General features: G+C 40.9%; 1 protein-coding gene across 1 annotated transcript in view; it reads left to right on the top strand.

Moving 5' to 3' along the window:
- TBX15 (T-box transcription factor 15) overlaps positions 1-17,530 on the top strand; it is a 90,171-nt gene that overhangs the window by 48,386 nt on the left and 24,255 nt on the right. Inside the window, exons 2-5 of the mRNA XM_086882818.1 lie at positions 5,192-5,405; positions 13,116-13,217; positions 14,966-15,137; positions 15,493-15,660. Of these exons, the coding sequence (XP_086738944.1) occupies positions 5,192-5,405; positions 13,116-13,217; positions 14,966-15,137; positions 15,493-15,660 (656 nt within the window). The remainder of the gene's footprint in view (positions 1-5,191; positions 5,406-13,115; positions 13,218-14,965; positions 15,138-15,492; positions 15,661-17,530) is intronic.

Here is a 17,530-nt window from a genome sequence, read left to right on the forward strand (position 1 = left end):
CCAGGGTGATATGGGGATAATAGAAATGTGAGAAAGGGATTGAGAAAGAAAAAAATCTGAACTACTTTAATTTTCTTCTATAAGCTTAGAAATGGCCAAAGGTATCCCTAGAAGCTTTGAAGGTGACCCTCTGGTCTGGTTAGACTCTAAGGTTGCTAAAAGTTCTGAGAAATTTCCTCTCCTCCAATTTTGTTAAGCTGCAGTAAGTAGCTGGAGGCATGGTCAGTGTGGTAAGAAGGGAGGGCTGGAAGCCATCCAATGGGGCAGTAGAAAAGGGAACTGTGTTTTTGCACAGTGACAGTGAAAGAGAGTTATGCTTCAGGCCTTAGAGAGTTTTTTTGCACATTAAACACAGGGGTCTTTACAGTTTTTTCCCATTAGATAGTTTCAACCTCCTTGAAATGCAGTTCTTGCAATAGCCCATCTGGCTTTGACAGATCAGTCCAGGCCCCACGGTCAAAAACACTTGGTCAGTCTGTTTGTCCAGCAAGTTGCCTATAACAAGGGGTGGTGCTTTAGTATTTGCTCTGTATTATCTATAGGGAAAAACCTATTTGTCTGGAAGCATTAAGCATTGGCATTTCCCTGTGGTCACCGTGTCTGTCTCCACAAAGACCAAAATATTTGTGTTTTCTTCTGAACTACTACACATAACTCCATAGAGCAGCAGAAATAATTGGTGGAAACGTCAGAAAAAAAGAACATAAAGAATGAGCAAGAGTGGAAATGGATAGTTTTAGAAGAGATTTGAAAGAATGGAGAAATGAAGGAAGCAGATTGATACTAACTGTGCAGTCAGCAGTAGCTTTGGAGATGTTCACCTCCATAGCTATGGCACAGCAGGAAGGGCCCTGCTTCAAGCAGACAGGTGAGAGGAACAACCTTGTAAAGAAAAGCAGTTAAGATCAGAAAGTGCAAGTTCATGGGTTCCTGTAAAAGCAATAAGGAACATTTTGACCTGAGACAATTCCAACAGAAAGTCCAGTGAAATACCATAGGTTTAGAAATCTCAGTAGAATTACTCCCACTTTTGTTAGGGGTCAGTGATGGATGAGTTGGTTTTGAAGTATTATTTCTCAAGGACTGTAACCTAGCAAGAGAAAATCATAAAACTACTTTAACTGCTGCTTGTTTAACTTATGGCTAAAGTGGCACAAATTACAGATTCATCAGGGTTGAAAGAGACCTTCAAAATCATCTACAGCAGTCAAACTAGAACCACTGTAGTCATCCCTGAACCATACCCCTAAGTGCAATTGGGATTGCAGCCCAACATAATGCAAGAGAGTCAGCATTCCTGGGGCTGAGGAGTCTGAGAAGGTCTCCTAACTCTGAAGGGAAGCCATGTCATGGGGGATCTGCCTTCCCCTCTGCCAGGACCCTGATTGCGGGCTTTTGTATGAGACACCTCTTAAAGGAGAGACGAATAATATTGCCACTTTGGAGCTAGAATAAACTAGAGGTTGCTTACCTTCCTCAGAAATCCTTCTGTTTGTTGTTCAGTCATACACAATATGTAGTACCAGCCCCAGTTTGCATCTCTGGGTGCTCATAGTTTTACATATCCTGTTGGTGCTTCAGGAGCTATTGCCTGCTTTCCCTTTGCTCACACCAATATAAAGTAAAAACAATTTGAGTTTAGCAAAGTTGCACCCCACTGATGTTGGTGTGTGAAGAAATCAAGCTCCCAGTTTGAACACCAGAAGAATATTCATATGTTCCTGATTGTTTCATAGCGAGCGAGTATGTGCACGGAGCGTCTTGAGCTGTGCTAGCTGCCAGCTGGCACAATTAACTACTACACATGGAGACTGGTTCACCCTGCATCCCTCTAAGGATTGCACACTTACAGATGTTCACACCTGTCTCTTGATTAATTCAAAATCTTAGTACATGGAGAGAACTCCAGTTAAAAGTTACAGAGTCTGATAGACCTGGCTGTCACTAGGGTTGAATTTTGTATGTCAGGTGCACGTAACCTCCTCTGAATTCCCTGGGTGTGGACTAAGTGTCTCCAACTGGATGACAACATTCAGGAGATCTTAGCTCAGGAAAGGCTGAAGAAAACACAAAACATGTCTCACTACCTATTGAATCTGAACTAAGAGCAACAACACAATGGAGAGTGACTCTCCATTTCCTGAGTTAGAAGGAGAGGTAGTTAACTATTCTGTGCACTTACTTGGAGGTAATAATAATTCACAACTCAGGGCACAGAGCAGTATTCTTGGGGGAAAAAGAGTTCTATTCTCCTTTCTGTGATACCACATGTGTAGGCAAATACTGGCTTATCAGTAATTAGTGAACTCCTTTTACAATTTTTGATCTATACCAGCATAGAAAATTATATCCAAGGTTGTGGCTCTCCTTTGACTTCCATAATTAAAAAAAGGCCCCTCCAGAAGTCTGTAAAGTTAGTGGGATGATACCAGTATAAATCAGTGAGAGGGGGCTTAAGCCTCTCATATTTAATTTTTTGCAGCATGCTATTTAGATGAATTCCCAGGGATTCCCAAAGCTCCAGCTGCATGCCCAGTTTGAAAGGCTGTCCAGGAAATGCTGGAATGAAGTGGGGACAGCACCTAGCCAAGAGCCATCTGTTGGCCGTTTACCATAGTGCCTCAGAGTGCCTGAACCAAGCACAGATGATGTGGTCTAAACCCATCTCTAGATTCAGACCTACAGTTTAGTACCTCATTTCAGAAGGAGGGCTCCTAGATCCAGTCATTTCAGACTCCTAGCTTATCTTTAAGTTGGACATTAGGAAGAATTTCTTCACAGACAAGATGATTAGACACTGGAATGGGCTGCCCAGGAAGGTGATGGAGTCACTGTCCCTGTTTAAGGAAAAGCTGGATGTGGCACTTAGTGTCATGGTCTGGTTGCTGTGGTGCTGTTCAGTGATAGATTGGATGGGACAATCTCAGAGGTCTTTTCCAGTGTTATCAATTCTGTGATCTCAGAGAAGATGTAAGACTTCTGGTTAATGGTTTAGGACGTGAGCAAGTATACAAACAGATGTTACTGTGATTTGTGAAGCACCTTGTCTCTTTTTGTTGAAGGCCAAATTGATTAACCATTCCTAGGGAGACCTAAGCATAGTGACCCCTACTCATGCTTACTTCTCCAATGCTTTGAGGTAGAATAATTTGGGCTAGAGGAAGAAGATGATTTGCTCCTGTGTCACTGGGGTAGTGGAGCATGGAGCAAATGTCTCAGCCCGTCTGTACTCTCAGATTTATTATCTGTCCTGTAGCCACAGAACCCCAGAAGATTACCTCATATTATCTTGAATCACCTTGTGTGTAGGATATTAGTTTTGGATGTAGGGCTGGTCTCCATGTAGCAATTCTCTATACATAAGTTTGTGTTACTCCTTTACATCGCTGGACCTCTCATTGCCTCAGCCCAACTTGGAAGTCCATGGGAGACATAAAGAACTCCCTCTTCAAAAGGGATTGGGAGCAACAAGTACTGAACCTTTCTCGTGTCCTGCAGAATTTCTACATTGTACTGACAGATTGTCTAAATGACTGACAAAGCTTACTGAAAAAACCCTCAGGCAAAATGTCCTCTGTCCAGTGACATCACCTAGGGCTCTCAGGAAAGATAAAAGCTTCCTGATGACACTTGGGACTGGAAGTTATCTAAAAACCATCAACCAAACAGTTTTTGTCTGTACCACAGCAAAATGGATTTTCCAGAAATGTTTCCATGTGGCAGGAGGTGAGGATGGTGGTTCTGTGGGTGGTATCTTCACTGCCTCCTTCTCAACCATAGCTCTCTGCACTGATATGCAAGTTGCTCCAGGAGACACTCTCTCAGACTTTAAACCCCAGACCCAGCCACCATGACCTCAGGGTTGTTAAAGAGTTTCTGGCATTTTCTTGGCACGGAAGGAATTTTACATGCCATGATTTCATCGCATTTTTAGAACAGATTGTTACTTTCTGTCTCCTTAGGTTTCGTTTTCAGACAGAGATATCTCTTTCTTTCTCCAAGTGCAGAGAGCCCATGTAAATAGCTGTTTTGTTCATTCACTGGGATGCTTTTACTGGTGTGATCAGTGAGGACACTGTAAAATTTTGTTTCTGTATGTTCTCTGAAATCCACAGAGCTCTTCCTGAGCCGTTTGTCAGAGCGTTTCACATAATTTTATTCTTTCCTTAATCATTTATATAATATATAATTTTTATAGTACTATTTTATTAAAAATAAGGTTCAAACCATAAACACATTGCTTTGTAGGACATATTGTGCATTATTTTGATGCAATGTGGGTGTGCAACACTGCTATTTGCAAAATTTCATCTTAGCCCTCTGTCTGAAAATGAGGACTGAATATAAACAGCGTATCTACCTAATAAATACATTAAATATTTTTTAAAGAAATGACCACCTGACTCAACATGCCAGCCCAGACTTTTCAACTAGTTAAATATCACTTTTTGGTTGGTTTGTTCATTTTTTGAGCAAACCTCCTTCTTCTCCCCAGTACTGGTGGTTGTGTCATGTGATCTTTTCTGCAGTTTGCTTCAGTCATTTCCTTGGAAGCATATTCCATATGTTTACTATCACCTTTTTTTTTGGCCTTTAGTAGCCTAGAGCATTTTCTTCACCAAAAGCTTCATGGTTATCCTTCCAGGAAATATCATTGCTCAAAAAAAGTTTTATAGGAGCAAATAAAACACATTTCCAGAACAGTGCTGCCAAATAGCAAAATAAAAAAAAATGTTCCTTGTTTTTGATGATGAAAATATTAAAGGGAATAAAATACGGTGGTGTTTAAAAATAACCAACTCTTTAATAGTACTGTAGGAGAATATTCAATTAAATGGAATGTAGTTTTCCAGTAAGCCCATCTTATCTTAGCTTGAAACAACAGGTTGAATTAATATTTTCCATTTCTGTTTTTCATCTATATTTTGTACTCCTGCCATTGCTGCTACTATTTATATTTTATGTTGAGAGTCTTTTTTTTCAGCTGTTTTAAAAAAATTTACAAAAGCAGCCAGATATCATGTTAGGAACTCAAAGCCCCAAATCAGGCTGTAAATCACAAAACCCCATACACATATATGCCATATAAAAGGCCACTGTACTATTCTTTAGCACTTCCTGTGTTGACTTTCCTCTTAGCCCTCACAGTAGGTAGAATTGAAGGGTCTTACCTGGCTTTTTTACTTTGCAGACTCAGAACAGAGCACTGGGTCGGACACAGAGGTGCTGGCAGAAAGGACATCCTGCTCATTTGGCTCCCATTCTGACCTAACATCTGGTGGCTCAGGCCCTCAGCCTCCTCCGCCTTCATCCATGGAAGAGATCCAGGTAGAGCTGCAGTGTGCGGACCTCTGGAAAAGATTTCATGACATTGGGACAGAGATGATCATCACGAAAGCAGGCAGGTAAGACATCTCTGGCTTTCTGTCTAGTTACAAAAGAAATCATAACCAAACAAACAAATTTTTATTTCACTGGGGTTTTTTTAAGAATTTTTTTTTCTCCTTCTTGATAATCCAAATGGATAAACATGCATGAAAAATTAAATAGCCATCTGAGTTTCTCAGCAGTGTCTCCATTAGCTTTCTAAAGACAAGTAAAGTTGTTTCATATGACTGTTTGAATAAGTGGCTCCAAAGGAGAACTGGCAGCTGCAGGAAACCATTGGGGATAGTTGTTCCTTTGAGCAAACAAATCAGGAAACAATCATTGTACTGTTGGCTGAACTGAATTTAAGATAAGCTAGGAATTTGGGGGCTAGCCATTTGAGTTTCCTTTCAAGTTTCCATAGCACTTCATGCATTTATTGATTTAATCTCAAATATAGTGAAATTCAAAGTCACCTTTGCATCAAATGAATGTCTTCCTGCAGCTCTAAATAGGTGCAGTGTAAATGACTTCCTGTACAAAAGATGTGCAAGCCTAATGTTTTCCTTTGCTATTGCAGTGGTACCATGGCAGCTGAGGTTAGAAAGAGCCACCGATTAGCCAGATTTTTTTAAAAGGCAAACCTCACCATGACAGGTTAGCCAAGGGGAAGATCTTCACTGCTGACTACTATTTAAAAATGGCAAGGGGTCTGTTTCCCAAAACACAACCTAGAGGTACTTGTACATCTCTACAATCCTAACTAGGACTTTTAGGCACGTTTGCATTAGCAGGCCGTTTCTTTCCTCCACCTAATGAGGTTTTAAATCCGATTGACGCGGAGCAGGAGGGCGTCAGCACCACGGACAGAGCCCGCCAAAGCGGCAAACACCGGGAGTGACCCGGGAGCTGTCCCGACTGCGCCACAGAGATGAAGCAGGGAAATTTCACCCAAGTTTTGGGGAAAACCCACGGTGCTCTGTTATTTACAGCGTTGTTTCTTATCTGTGCTCTCAGAATTTGCCAGAACAGTTCGACTTGTTGTTTTATATGCTTGTGAAGTGAGTGTTATTTCTCTCTAGCCCCAGAAAATCCAGATAATTCAAGGAAAGCTGGACAAAGAACCCAGATGATCCCTGAAAAAGATTATCAGAGGCAGATTAGTTCCCGGTTTTAGATTTCAGTGGCAAAGGAAGAATTTTTCATCAGTACAGAGTGGGCTGCTGGTTTTGACCTTTTGCCTCAAATGGAAGAGGCGAAGTAACAGGAATGATATCACTTGCTATTGTGCAACACCTCTTCTCTGGAAATGCTAGAGCAGAGAAACAGAGAAAATCATTACTCTCCTCTTTTCATAGGTGGTGACATTGAGACCTGAGCAGATCAAGTGATCTGTCCAGCATCATTAAATATGGCACTGGAAGAACCAGCTTCCTTCTTTCTGAGTTTATCGTTCTGGTGCCTGGACCATGCTGCTTCAGAAACTTAAAATAATACATTATTACCTGTTAGATTAAGCATAATTAATTCTCTGATGATACATGGACTAGATAGACTTAAAAGCAGAATAAAAATCTCTATGCCCACCAGTTCAAACAAAAATGTCTGGAACTTAGTAGTATGAAGAGGATCTTGGCAGCTCACACTTTTCTGAATGAAGTATGCGACCTTTCTGACATCTCACAAGCTCCAGTGAGAATAATTCTTTCACTTACAGAAGACCATGTATGACAATAGAATCGTAGCTTCCTTTGCAAATAATATATTCATTATAATCTGAAATAATATTCTTTCTCCTTGAAATGCTTGGAATTATTTGAGTACTGATGGCCAACCGTCACATCACTGTCCACAGAAAATCTATGTAATTACTCAATAGATGTGGTTTTTTCTGCTTGATGATGTTCTTCTCCAGATGTGATGTTAACAATATTGGAGGGCTGCTGTTTTTTCTTTTTCTGTTGACTACATTTGTAGGTTAATCACAATGAGCATAATGAAGAGCTGGGCAGTTTCTTTCAGTAATAACACCTGTTTATTGAGGATGGTCCTTACAGGTGTGATAGAATTTGAAAATTAAATGGTTGAACAGTTCAACAGGGTAAACAGTTTACTCTCAGAGAAGATGTGTCTGTGATGGGTGAGAACTGAGTCTAGCAATCCTTTTCCATATGGGATGCATGATATATGATGCATTCCAGAGATTAGATTTTATTATTTCTGGCATAAATAACAGCACTAGTGTTATTCCCTGAAGATTTCCTACTACTTATTCAAATTGTAAGAGACACAAAGTGTAATTTGCATCTGCTTCCTTCCTCACAGAAGATTTTGCTCTTGCTTGTTGCTTTCTCTTTGGAAACCCTGAGTCCCATAAGGCCCTCTTGTTTTGAAAGCCATTATAATTACAGACTCAGTTGCCTATAACTACAGCTTAATTTTCTATGACTTGTAAAGCACTGCCTGGTTCCTGCCTGTCCCCACAATGTCTCTCTGCTCTCGCTGTGTAATGCTAATTTCTAAATTACGTTCTCATTTCAAACATATTTCTGCTTATGTCAGGCACACTGCACTTTTTGACTTTCAGACTCCTACTCTCACTCACTTTTACTCACTCTCAGTTCTTTGCTGTTTTTCTTTCCTTGATGCTGTGTTTATAGATGTCTTTTTTTTCCTCTTTAACTTACTCAAGTCCTCTTACAACTCTTCTTTTTTTCCTTTCCACTGAAACACTTTTATTTAGATTTTGATCGGATGCTTATAACAAGCCTCCTTTGTTCCTTGTGTAAAAGATGCAAATGGCTGTCAGCTGCAGTCATTCAAATCTTCAATTTACCTTTATCTCATTTTTGTTTGAAAGGCAACCTTGGACTCTGTACAAAATAAATTAATTCATCTTAAGCCCCAGGTCATACTGATTTCAACAACCAGTCCTAAAATAATTTTTAACTCTTTTTCTCTACTCTCCTTTACTAAAAGTGATCATATTGTCAGCATCAGTGGAGGAATTTGAAACCTTTTCCACATCCCTACAATCCCTGTCTAATATCCATGGTCACCTGAGCTGCAGGGGTAAATCTGTTTGTTAACAGATGCATAGCAGTGCTGCCCAAAGTGGGAAAAAAAAGTGCACTTACTCCTGGGGGAATACTCTATAGGGAGTGCTTGGAGTCCTCTGGAAGAGAATGGCTGCCTACTGTTTATGGAGGTGGTTTTATGGGTGCTACCATGAATACCAGCACATCCAAGAGGTATCATTCTGGCAACACAGGCTCTGCCTTAACAGAGACTGGATCTCATCTCAGCAATGGGGGAAATGATCTCATCTGTCATACTACAGTTATCGTGTGCTGCAGGATGGCTCAAACCAAAATGCTGATGGCCAGGATCGAGAGTAAGACTGGAAAAAGCCATCAATGAGTGAAACAGGTGACCTTGTCCTCTCCTGACTTCTCTGTGCCTCCTGAGAGGTTAAATGGTACTTAACCTGCAGTCTTTGCATCGCTGAAATCATGAGTCTGAGTTGTTTGTAGCATGTACTTGGGGCTGTACACATTACCAGGTGTTATTTTTCCTTTTCAGTGGAAAGAAGGGTGGGTCCAAAAATGCTCCTCAGTTAGAGAGAGCAGCAGAGATTTTGTAATCAAGCTCTGTTGATGCTGAAGGGGCCCATGGAGAGGACTTCTCAGAGCAAGGCCTGGCAGGCTACAGCTACCAAACTGCTTTTTAGAGTTCCTGGCCTCATGGGCCAGATAAGCTTGCTTCAGCTTCCAGAAGAATGTCCCCTTTGAGAGCAACTGAGAAGATCTGTTGGTCTCCCACTCCTTCATAAACAATAAATCCATTTCCTACCAAGCCCTGACCTCAGCTTTTCCTCTCAAAACACACATCTCTACATGATCTCATGCTGCAGAGGGAAACAGAAGGGCATTTCTCCACTGCCTTTCATTTCCTTGCCTTGCCTTCCTTTCCTTTACTCCTTACCACATTTGTTTCTCTACAGAAATGTATATTTGGCATCAGTCTTAAATGCAGGGAAATATGAGATATGAAATAACAAGGTTAACTTCAGGTTTCCCTGTAAACTCACACACATTGTAAACACTGCATACTTAATCTGCAGACCTAAATCAGATTATTTTACAAAGTTTCTCAACGGGATATTGTATTTTTTTTTTATGTCTGGGAAATGACTGCTCTGCTTATCACTGAAATAAACACATTTTCTTTTGATACAATTGGAGAGAATATCCCTTCATTTTAGGCTTCGAATTTACTAGATGTCACCCTTATACAAGTCTACTCTTATCTATGCTCCTAACTTAAGTGTAATAATCTGAATCTTTATTCTAATGTGAAAAAAAATCCATTTTGGGGATATACCTGTGATCCTCCACCTATGACCAGTTTTCTCAAAGTAAAATTAAACTATATTTTAAAAGGAAATCTTAAATACCATCACCAAAAGATATACTGCTAGCTGTCACAACCCAACCAATTTTTTTGTTGAAAGTTCCCCAACATGATTCTTAATATGAGTACACTCCTGCACTGGCAAATACTTTTTAACCAAGTTCTAGAGATATTTATCTATCATTAGCTTTCTTCACATTTGATGTTCATAAACTTCAATCTCATTATGGAAGAAAACAGAAATTGAGGTGACTGAGCTGTTACTAAAATGCTTTTAAAAACACTTCTAAGTGGTCCTAAAGCAGTAGTAGTAACTAATTTCATATCACATCATATTTCCCCTAAAAGGGTACTGTGTTTAAGTTCACAGTCTAAGTTTAGGAAGACTGTTTTCCTGCTGAGTGGTAAAGCTAACATATAAATAACTTGATCATCCCAAACTGATGCTGATATAAAACCTCCTACTAAAATATATCAGATGTCATCACATGTTCCCTATGAAAACAGACAGCCTTTGTGCCCGTAGCTGTTGACAATGAAGCTGACACCTATCTAGATGAAAGATTCTTGACTGTTTATTAACACAACCATGTCCAAATGGCCTGAATTCCTTCCAAACCTATGAGCCTCTTGTTTTCTATAAGGCTGGTGCCTCTGGGCAACCAAGAGCCAGCCAGGAGGAAATGCAGAAAACAGGGACTTTACCAGGATTATACACGAGCACATCCCTAAATCTCCACTGTTTGCCTTTTCCATTTCCCTTTTTCCACACAGCAGTGCTGCTGGAGACCTGCTGTGACAGTTCCAGCCACATCTTTATGGAAAAGGAACCTCAGTTAGTTTTATACCCACAGAAAAAAAGAAAAACAGTAATAATTTACAAAACTTTAAAGGTGCACTTAAACCTTAGCGAAAGTACTGGGATCAGCTGAGCTCTCTCCGATCATTTTAGAGATTAGCCTCTAAGCCTGCTGAACGGTCTGTGGTAATCTTTTACAAGGTATTTCATAAGCAAACAACCCCACAGGCTATACTGCAACTTTACACGGGGCTGAAGATTTGGAGAGAGCTTCTTGGGACACACAGTGCATTCAATTTTCCCAACACAGTGTGCAGACTTAGACCCAAAGAGACTCTGATTTAATCCTGGGTTTTTCATCAACCTCTGAAACATGACCTGCCTCTTTAGCTGCTCCCAAGCCACCTCTCTCTAATTAAAGAGAGCTGGACTGTAAAATGCCACATCCTGTACCCATTTGGCTTGGCAGATTTAATGAGCCATTGTGGCAGAAACAAGGTAATGCCCTCAAGCCATTGAAGACTAATCCATTATTCCTTCCTCACCTCCCCCCCAGTCATTCTACTAGCAAACTCACACCATCAGTTGCACAAATCGCTCTCTCCTTGAAGAGTTTCTGCAGACGATTTTTCTGACAGTTTTACGTCTCTCATAACTTGGGTTAGCTGTGCTGTGGCAGCTGCGGGGTGGTGCTCTCCCCACCCCCCACGATAAATGCCCTTTTCCAAAGCAGATGCAGTTACTAATAGGTCAGTCAGATCTTATCTTCTCAGTGTGGGCTGAAATAAAAGAGCTGTGGGTAGGGGCAAAGGCTGAGCATCAACTTCCTACTCCTTCCCACCCTCTTCTGCAAGTGCCTATGTGTGGCTTGGCTGGGAAAGAATGAAATAGATTCTCATGTTCACATCCCTGTCTTGCAAAGTTTGAGAGATATTTCTGGAGATGTTGACACAATCTTTCCTGCTTTCTTCCTCCTCCAGGCTGAGTTCACTAGCAATACTTTGAGAAACAGAAATGTTGAAAGGAGAACTAAATCTTTTTCTCTGCCATTTCACTGCTGCTCACTAAATAGAAGGGAAAGTGTCATGGTTTGTAGGGATGGCTTCTAGAAACATTTCTTGTACACTTTCCTACTATTTTGGCATTGTGATTTTAAATTGCCCTTTAATATCCTCCCTCCATCCACATGCTTCCCTCCTGGAAGGATGTGTCTACTTATCAGAAAAGCAGAATATGATTTTGCATAAGCATCCAGTACTTTTTGGGGTTTCTCCTACCAAAGCTCTGTATTTTCTAGGCATTCAGTTGAGTAACACCATCCTGTAGGACCTGAGCTTAAGTTTTTCTCAGATAAAGGCTGAGAAGCCATTCAGCTAGAGCTCGGGTCTGAGTTAACAGTCAGTGAAACAATGCAGGGTTTCTTTCAGCGTTCTGCCCTGATTTTGGTGTTGCTAGATTCCTTCTGCACCTCATTCAGTTCAGCTCCTCGGATTTTATGAAGGTGTAAAAATACCACATTAGTTGCAAATATAATATGGCATAAGTAATTCCCTCAGCATGCTCTTTGAGGGAGGTGTAGAATAGAAATTGGTCTACTGGCCACCATAAAATTTTTAAGAAAGAGAAATTAGGCCATAGGCATACTAACACTAACATACTTTAAGGTTGAAATTGTTCTGGTCTATTCTCTTCTGAAATAATTGCCTAGCTACAAACACTTCCACAACAGTGACTGTGCTTAGCAGAGCTTAACTTGTGTTCAGACAAGAAGAAAAAGGCTGGGAATTACTTCTTGTTAGTGTAGAGTTCCATACCTTGTCTATCAGGAGAAAATGCTTAAGATAGATCTGGATCATATGGCTTAGAAAAGACAACATCTATTAAAAACATTGCACAAAACACTACCATGACTTTGAGGAAACCATGACAATAATGCCAGTGTTTGTATTGAATATGAAATACATTCCTAATAAGCAGATTAATTTGGGGAATGTTTTTTCTTAAGTAACTATAAACATGAGAGTGAGAGGATCTTTCAGGATGATGTATTTGCTTTAAATGTTACCTGAATGCTTTCAAACTCTATACTGAAATGTGGTATTCTCAAATAAAGAGAACTAAAATGATCCAGCATTTAATGGGATATGAGAGAAGGGTTACAAGTGTATGGCCAGTGGGAAAAACACAAAGTAAAAGGCACACTGCCCACCCTAGAAAAGCCTTAGAGAGGATGATTTGTGTGAAGCGTAGCAGAACTGTCTGCTAGGAACTGGGAACAGAGTGCTTGACTGTCAGTATTCTGTCATTCAAACTTACAGGTTGCTAGTGTGTTACCCCTTTTTCTAAATGAGAAAAATATTGAATATTCAAACCTCTGCCAGCACAGTCTTTTCTACCCATACCAAGCCCAGAGGAATCATGCCAAGGACTGGGCTGTGTAAAGTAGCATGCTTATGGTGCCAGAGAGAGGGGCAAGAAACCTCTTCAGCTTCCTTATTCACCGTTTTCTTCCTTGTTTCTACCCTTAATTTCCTAGGAGAATGTTTCCAGCCATGAGGGTGAAAATTACAGGCTTGGATCCCCACCAGCAGTATTATATTGCCATGGACATTGTCCCTGTGGATAACAAGAGATACAGGTAAGCTTTTCAGGGTCAGAGGTGAGAATCTCGTAGCAACTTATTGTCAATGACACCTGCCATTTAATGACACCCACCATTGCAAAAGTGTGCTGGAGGAGACCCTGATGATTTACACCAACATAGTTGACTTGACCAGAATCTTTAGACACAAAACCAGAGTTTTAATACAGTCTCTTTTACTTTTGGAATGAAATCTTTCTCTTTTCAAGTAGCAGTTTTCAATTGAGGAGATCTCTATCATGCATTTCCTGATTGACACGATCAGCAACGACTCTCTGAGGGAACCAATAACTGGAGTTACCAACGGGGGTCTGCAGCCCCTAAAACTACCTCAGCAAGAAAGGAGTGGGCAAGGAGCAGCTGAACTAAGCCAGGCCCCTCAGGTCTGGCCTGAACTGGACTGGGTGATTTCTGTTTTAAAAGTGCTCACTGTCCAGCATAGTGGCCTCAGTGAATATTGATCCCTGACCTACAGTATGGAGTCACTGAGAAACTTTCCACTGCTGACTTAAAGACAGGAAGAAGAGATTTTGCTGGTATTAATGGGCTTCTGATCTTAAAGAATACTCTGGAAAACTCATGAACCTCTGCATCTCAGAAAGCTCTCCAGACTGACATGATTTATGTATTCTTATTTAAAGACCCCTGAGAGCAAGTCTTTTCTCCAGATAGTCTTGTTTGAACCACTTTTCAAGGATTCAAACTTGAACCTCTGCTTCAAATGCTAAATACTACATTTTTGCTCCCAAATTGTACATAATTTTAATCAGGAAAATGCTTTTCCTGGAAAGCAGCAAGATAGTGTTTGATACTCAGATGGATGTTTTTCCTCTTATTTCTAGGAGTGTGGTTCTAACAACATTGACATTGAAAATACATTTATTTTCTTACCCTTCGTTTCTGTTCTTGTTAAGTTGCACAGCTACATAGAACAAACTAGCAGGAAAGGAAAAGACTCCTTTTTTTCTTTTTTTTCCCCCCCATTTCCTGTGAAAATACAAAAAATGAGTCACTGTTTGTAGGTGAAGACTGAGACATCTTAGCAGAGACCTAAAGAGGGGTGGCACAGGGCAGAACTCAGAGGTGTCAGTGGAACTGTCTGTGAAATGCTTTAGAGGGAAGGAGCTGCAGGGCAGGAAAAAAAAGTGTCTAGGCAAAGCTGTGGTAGAGAAATTTATGGCATATATAGGATGGCTAGATCAGGAACAAAAAAATGATTTTTCCCTCTAATCCCAATGTATGTAACACTATATGGAATTTCCTGTTTCGCAACATTTCAAACCAGCAATTCTCTTTTATCGATTGTTTTAGCAGTATCCCTTGGATATCGCCCTTTCTGGGTGAAGCCAAATGTGTTTTCCAAAGTCTGGTATGAGATACAATGCAGATTTCCAGAAATTGCAGGATATTTATGAATATTTTCAGAGACGACTTTGTTTACCCATGTTTTACAGCCTCTTACTGTGGCTCAGAGAGGGTTAAGGAACTGAGAAGGCACATGTGGCAGAGTTTTACAGGGAAAATAACTGCAAGGTGGTTTTAATAAGGATTCAAGTCTGAACAAGTGGCTCAGGGGTAATCTGGCTTTCATTTAGAAGGTAGGAGGTTGCAATAAAGCACATTCTCCCCTGACTGCAAATGAGAGCTTGGGGTGCATGAGGGTGGCAGGGGAGGGGGAGCCCTGGATGTGTTCCTGCAGTGAGTGAGTAACAATCTCCTTTAGCCACCTACCCTTCCTCTTTCAGGTACGTGTATCACAGCTCCAAGTGGATGGTGGCTGGCAACGCTGACTCCCCAGTGCCCCCGAGGGTTTACATCCACCCTGACTCCCTGGCTTCTGGAGACACCTGGATGAGGCAGGTGGTCAGTTTTGACAAGCTCAAGCTGACCAACAACGAGCTGGATGATCAAGGCCATGTAAGTTAGAAGTTAATCCTGGTGCCTGCTGTCCCAGCCTTGCTCCACTCAGACTTGAAAGGGTGCTGCTACTGCTTTGATGCTCCTGTGTCCTGTTGGGCACACGTGTCTGTGGCTGCTTCCAGATTTATGGAGGTTTTTTTGCTATTTCAGTGCTTTTCCTCAAAATGTTGCCTGACCCTATAAAGTACCTTTCTCTTTGCTCACCACACAAACTTTGTCTCATACATGCTTGTAAGAAAAGGATAATTTTCTCCATATTAGCTCTTATTCCATCCCTGCTTTCTCGTACACCTGGATGTTGCATAGAATATTTTTTGGGAAAAATTTCCTTTTCCTTTTGTTTTCTTTTCAGATAATCTTACATTCAATGCATAAGTATCAGCCTCGTGTTCATGTCATCCGCAAGGATTTCAGCAGTGATCTTTCTCCTACAAAGCCAGTTCCTTCAGGAGATGGGGTGAAAACCTTCAATTTCCCTGAGACAGTTTTTACCACAGTGACAGCCTACCAAAATCAACAGGTAAATCCTCTGTGCTCCTTTTATGTTGTGCATTCATAAAAATATCAGTGTGCTCTTTGTGACTGAGACACTAACTTCTCTGAGAAACATAGAAAAGTTACACTTTACAGGCTAGAAAAGGAAATGCATGCTCTGGGGTATTGTGTAGGCATGAGGAATCTAGCCAGGAAACCACCTTGAAGATGTAAAAACTGTAGCTTTTACTGTAAAATAAGTAACTAGGATCAACTGTAAAGAGGTGCATTGTGTTATTTCCTTGCTACCTCATGGTACAAAACTAGAGCATCCTGTCCTCACTGTAATTTTAAGGCAGTACAGATATTCTGGATCAGTTATCTTAGAGAAAAAGCAGTTGGGTTTTTTATAGCAATGAAGGAAGAAGTTTTGAAGAAGCCAAATCTCATCAGTTTGTTAACAAAATAAGCCTTTGAATGCATGTATTGCATATAAAGTGAAATTATCATGCATGAATGTCCTTAGGGATAGTGGTCAGGTAAGGAGTCAAGTTATACACCTGAAATTCAGGAAAGTAAACTTCCAGCTCTGCAAAGAGATGGTCAGTAGGATCTCCTGGGAGCCTGCCCTTAGGGACAGAGATGGCATACCTTTAAGGAAGTTGACCATACAGGCCAACAGCTAGCAACCCCCAGGAGCCAGAAATCAGACAAGAAAGTCAAAAGAGCAGAGGCCTGCTGGGCAAACCAAAAGGAAAGGAACAAATGGACAGGCAGTGGAAACAAAGACAGGTACCCTGTGTAGGGTTTGGGTGAGGAAGGCCATGGCAAAGTTGCAAAGAACAACAAGGAGGGCTTCTACAGGTAAGTTAAATAGAAAAGGAAGGTTGAAGAAGATATACCTCCCCCTGATAAACAATGCTGGAAAACTGCTAACAACTGATATGAAGGCTGAGGTGCTCAACAACTTTTTTGCCTTAGTCTTCAAGTGAAAGAGTCATCTCTTCTCATACCTCTTCAGAGGATGGACAGCAGGATGACTGGGTAAGCAAATGCTTCCCACTGTAAGTAAGGATCAGTAGAGAAGGCTTTGGGGTGACCTAACTGCAGCTTTCCAGTACCAGAAGGGAGCCTACAAGAAAGATGGAGAGACCTTTTACAAGGGCATGTAGTGACAGGATAAGGAGGAATGGTTTCAAAGTGGAAGAAAGTAGGTTTAGACTAGATATTAAGAAGGAATTCTTTACTGTGATGATGGTGAGGCACTGGTACAGGTTTCCCAGAGATGCTTGGGTGTCCCATCCCTGGAAGTGTTCAAGGCCAGGTTGGATGGGACTTTGAGCAACCTGGCCTAGTAGAAGGTGTCCCTGTTCATGGCAGGTGGGTTTGAACAAGATGATCTTTGTGGTTCCTTCCAAACTAAACCATTCTGTGATTTTATGATAATTTGTGTTTGATTTGGGTCTTGCATTGTTCCCACTGATGACACTTAGTATTGACTTCAGATACCATAAGGAAAAGATGTTGCTGCAGCAGGATTCTTCCTCTAGGGACCTTGACTTTGTTTGTGATCTACCCTTTTCTTAAGCTAGACTTTATTTAGCATTTATGGACTGAAGGAAAGACCCATATTAAATCAACTTAAGGCAGATTGCAATATTAAACCATTTTCAACAATTGTGAGTTCTAACAATTTACTGAAATGTTATAGAGTTTTTTATTTTGCAACATGTAAGAGAGCACATGTGCAAACAGTGTTCCCAAGACTGCTTCTTTTTCTTCCCATGACTCCCAACCTTTTTCCTCATTCTGGTCCCCTCGAGCTGACTTAAATAGCAATTCAAAAATGGATCAAAAATATTGCAACACACTGGTGGGTTTGCTATCATTGCAGTATGGGAAATTTCCTGCCCCCC

The sequence above is a fragment of the Cyanistes caeruleus genome, chromosome 3 (assembly GCF_971803275.1).
Source record: "Cyanistes caeruleus chromosome 3, bCyaCae1.hap1.1, whole genome shotgun sequence".
Taxonomy (NCBI): domain Eukaryota; kingdom Metazoa; phylum Chordata; class Aves; order Passeriformes; family Paridae; genus Cyanistes; species Cyanistes caeruleus.